At 62.9% G+C, this 4,216-nt stretch overlaps 2 protein-coding genes across 2 annotated transcripts in view; both read right to left on the bottom strand.

The window, feature by feature from the left end:
• Nucleotide 1: 1 nt before the first annotated feature.
• Nucleotides 2-4,210, bottom strand: LRRC24 (leucine rich repeat containing 24). Its single transcript, XM_004697346.2, has 4 exons — nt 2,434-4,210; nt 2,028-2,306; nt 1,635-1,803; nt 2-966 (listed from the first exon to the last, which is right to left on the bottom strand). Exons 1-4 carry the CDS (start codon nt 2,608-2,610, stop codon nt 41-43), a joined length of 1,551 nt encoding a protein of 516 aa, XP_004697403.1. The 5' UTR covers nt 2,611-4,210; the 3' UTR covers nt 2-40.
• CUNH8orf82 (chromosome unknown C8orf82 homolog) overlaps nt 4,014-4,216 on the bottom strand; it is a 1,859-nt gene continuing 1,656 nt past the window's right edge. The window contains exon 4 of the mRNA XM_004697590.1: nt 4,014-4,026. Coding sequence (XP_004697647.1) covers nt 4,014-4,026 — 13 coding nt within the window. The remainder of the gene's footprint in view (nt 4,027-4,216) is intronic.

Here is a 4,216-nt window from a genome sequence, read left to right as displayed (position 1 = left end):
CCCAGCTTCCACCCTTTACTGACTCCCCAGTCCCCGGGCCTCAGCAGTGGATCTCGTAGGCAATGGGCGGTGGGAACAGGAGCCCGGGCGCAGCGCCCTCGCTAGGGGCGCGGTCTGGAAGGCCTTCTGCAGGCGGCCCCTCAGCAAAGAGGGGCTTGGAGCGGTCGATGACGAACATCTCGTGGCCCCGCTCGTCTCGCAGCTCCTCCAGCTGGGCGAAGGTGCAGGGCCCGTCCGAGTAGTCGTTGACGAAGAGCACGCCCTCGCCAGGCGGCCCCGCCTCCTTTTTCCGCTGGCGCCGCTTGCGGCAGATCATGGCTGCCAGCAGCAGCGCAGTCAGCGTGAGCAGCGCGATAGCCGCCGCGATGGCTGCTTGTGTGGCCAGGCCCAGGGCACGGAAGGCCATGCTGCCCGCCTCGTACAGGGGCTCGTGGCTGACTGGGCCGGCGGCTGGGGGCGGCGGCAGTCGTTGCTGCCGGGACAGGTTGACCAGCAGCTGGAAGGGCACTCGGGCGGCCCCGCCGGCGTTGGAAGCCTCACACTCGTACTTGCCGGCGTGGGCCAGAGTGATGTTGGTGAGGAAGAGCATGCCGCTGCCCGTGTCGGGGGCTCCGTGCCCGCCTAGCCTTAGCACCCCTCCACCTGGGTGGGCCTGGGCCGGCGGCCATTCCTCACGAGGCTGGCTGACTTTCCTCCAGGTGACCAGAGGCTGCGGGTAGCCAGAAGCCTGGCAGGCCACACGCAGGTCCTCACCCAGGTTGGCCGTGACCTCCAGGGGCTCCACGTGCACAGATGGGGGGATGCATATGAGGCTGCTGCCAGAGATGTCCAAGAGGCTCTGGAGGGCCAGGCGTGGGGGCTCTGCACACACAATCTTCTTGTCCCTGGAGCTGAGCAGCCGCTGGCCCCCTTCCTTGATCCAAGCACCCAGCCAGTGCAGGGCACAGTCACAGCGCCAGGGGTTCTCTGGGGGCAGGGCAAGAGTAGTGGTGGGAGGGCTGGAGTCGGCCCAGAGCATGACCTGTGCACCTGGGGGCTAGTTGGCCAGGTCAGACCGCTCTGCCCCACTTTCTCTCTCCTCCCACACCCTCCACATGGGCTCCTGCTCAGACCCAGAATTCCTTGAGGTGTGGGCAAGCCCCTCACCTCCATTTGACTAGTACCCCTCCCAGACCACTCTCCAATGGTCTTTGGAAGACCACTCTCTTGCTCTCCGGACATTCCTGGTTCCCCAGATCTCCCTGTTGGAAGACAGATGAGGCTTCCTACTCCCATCAAGAGTTCCAATCTGGGAGACCCGTAGGGCCAGTACACTCCCCTATGGGGTTGCTCTGGGTCAGCACCCACTCCAGGGCGGAGAGTCAGAGAGCGCCCCTGAGTCCTATTCTTAGGATAGAGAGAGCCCACTACGGAAACCTTGCCAATCATGACCCCTTGGCGTAGGCTGTCACTATCTTTCTAGTTGGGATGTGCCTGCTCTCAGCCCCAAAGTTGGCAGTCTCTAAACTTCAGCCAGCCTTAGCCTTGCCATTTCCTGAGCTCTGTCCCACAGCTCCCAAAATTGTGGTGTGATCCTCCTGAACCCAGACTCTGCCTCCCAGTTGCACACTTGGGGCCCCACATGGGGAAGGTACCTGTGAGGCGCAGGACCTGCAGGCTGACCAGGGGCTGCAAGGCCTCGTGGCTAATGGTGCCCAGCCGGTTCCTGCTGAGGTCCAGCAGGGCGAGTGAGGCCAGCCCTACCAGGGCCTGGCCTTCCAGCAGCTCAATGCTGTTTTCTTGCAGGTGCAGCTCCTGCAGACGCTAGAGGGGAGACAATTGCGTCGGGTGGCTGTGGCTGGGATGGTGTGGTGGGCTGAACCTTTGCTGAGAGGGAGGCTCTTTAAGTCTTCCCGGAGGGGTCTCTCTAGAGGTGCAGGGTGGGTGGTGCTCAGATCTCACGGGAGGGAGAGGGAGTGTCCCTCATTCACCTCTGGCCAGGGCTGGGTTGGGGACTGGGTTGGGCTGTGGCAGCGCGACCGGCTCACCAGCAGGTGCAGGAAGGTGAAATCTAGCAGGTGCACCAGCTGGTTGCCGGCCAGGTAGAGCACGCGCAGCTGTGCCAGGCCAGTGAAGGCCCCAGCGCGCAGGCCCCGCAGCCGGTTGCTGGTGAGCGCGAGCTCCAGCAGGCGCGGCTGCGCGCGGAAGGTGCCGGGTTCCAGAGCACGCAGACTGTTGTTGTGCAAGTAGAGTCGGCGCAGTGCCGGGAGAGGGGCCAGGGCGCCCAGCTCCAGGCGCGCGATGCTGTTGTCCTGCAGGAAGAGCGTCTGTGGGCCAGGAAGGGTGCGTCACGCGCTGTGGGCTCGCCTTCACCTCCAGGGCAGCCCGCCCGCGCCCCCTTCCCAAGACCAGAGCTTATCGGGCAGCGTCCCTGTCACCCCGCGCGGCGCCCACCTGTGTGCCCGGCGGGATTCCGGGCGGGACGGCTTGCAGTCGCAGGGCGCCACACTCCACCGTGGCGCTGTAGCAGCGACAGGAGGCAGGGCAGGCCGCCGCGCGCAGGGGGAGCCCGAGGAGCGGAGCGGGCAGCAGTAGCAGCAGCAGCAGCAACGCAGGCTCCCCAGGGGCCATCTCCCGCGGGACCCACCGTGGACCACGGAGCTGAGGCCGCCGGGAGCGGGGCCCTCCTGAAACACAGTGAGCGCCGGTGGGGCTGCTGGTGCCAAAGTCACAGAGCAGTTTAAGATATCAGCTGAGGTCTTTAACACAAGTATGTCCAGTCGTCACTGGCACATCACTTTTGGAGTAGGGGTTCCTGGTCTGTCTTGTTCTCAGATGTAGACGGGCGGGCGTGAGGGATGGGGGCACCCCAGGGCCGTAGCTGAATCCTGCCTTACCCAGTTTTCTGCTCATGCTGTGACAGCCCCTTCCTACCCCCTGGCAAAAATCTCATCTCAGCATGACACCCCTGAATCTAGACAGGGGTGGGCTGTGTGCACACCCATTACCCAGGTGGAGCAGGGAGGAGTGGAAGCTAGGCAGGCAGATTGTGTTCACATGGACATCACATCTGTGGGTCCAGGGCTGAGGTCCCTAGATGTCTTCAGGACCAGACCCACCAAGGCAGTGTCCCTCCTACTGGGATATGAGCAGGGCTAGCTTTAGGAGCCAGGGGCCAAAGGATGCTCCTCCCTCCCAGGGGGTGGAGTGGCTTAGCAGGAGTGGTGGCTTTTCCTCAGGAAAGGGGGCTTGGGGACCGAGGAGAGGGAAGGAAATCAAAGGGCCGTTAGTCCACAGGTGTTGGGCCCCTGGGAGGGCTGAGTGTGGGAAGGGTTCTGGGCCACCAGCAGGGTTTCTAGGGCAGGGACCTCAAGGACTGGGTAGGGCTGTGTGCCTCGCTCAGCAATCATGACCCTAGGGAATTGGAAGGTCAGGGTCTAGTTCCCAACCTTAAGTGTTTCCAAGGTGGGGACCCAGCTAAAAAGTCCAGTCCTTCTGGGCCAGGGGCAGCAGGGCAAGGGTGCACTGCCTCACAGTCTCTGGTCCCATCTCGTAGCCTTAGGCTTCTGCCTATTCAGTGGTCTCCCTACAGACTGTGAGCCAAAAAGGAACATGCGCCTGGCCTTGCTCGCCTCTGTTTTTCTCTAAACTGTGAGCCCAGGGATCGTGCAGAATAACTCGAGAGGAGGTGTGGACAAGCAAGCTTTAATGGAAGCACTCCGGCCCAGGCAGAAGTGGTACCCAGGAGAGTCCAGGATATGTGTGGACTCCAAGAAGATGGGAGCATTCGCTAGGCTCCTGGATTCCACATCCCCAAGTACAAAGGCTGGTCACTGGGCTCCAGGCCTTGCTTGAGACTTCTGTGTCAGGCCTGGGGCAGAGAACCTGCTGGCTGCCACCACCTCCCAAGGCTGGGATGCTGCTGCTCACAGAAACCCTGGCATGCAGGTCTGTGCAGAGGCAGGCCCTACAGGGAAGAGGAGAGGCCATCCCACAGATCCTGGACCCTGGAGGCAAGCCTCTAACCCAGTGGGTCATGGCACCCATCTGTGCATGGGGGTGGGGACACAGGGCAGCTTTGCACCGGCCTTGGATGCATTTCGAGTCTTCGTCGGGGTTTCTTGGGGAGCTCGCTGCATTGCTGCAGCACTGCTCACTGCCCTGCCCTTTGGATTCATGGGGCTACCCTTGTCCACCCCAGGGTGTGGTTTCCGACTCTCCCAACCCCCGCCAGGAA

Source organism: Echinops telfairi, unplaced genomic scaffold (assembly GCF_000313985.2).
Source record: "Echinops telfairi isolate 266 unplaced genomic scaffold, ASM31398v2 ScPeMD7_1;HRSCAF=3_0, whole genome shotgun sequence".
NCBI lineage: Eukaryota > Metazoa > Chordata > Mammalia > Afrosoricida > Tenrecidae > Echinops > Echinops telfairi.
Note: the sequence above shows the minus strand (reverse complement) of the source record. Positions and strands in the feature narration are given on the sequence as shown.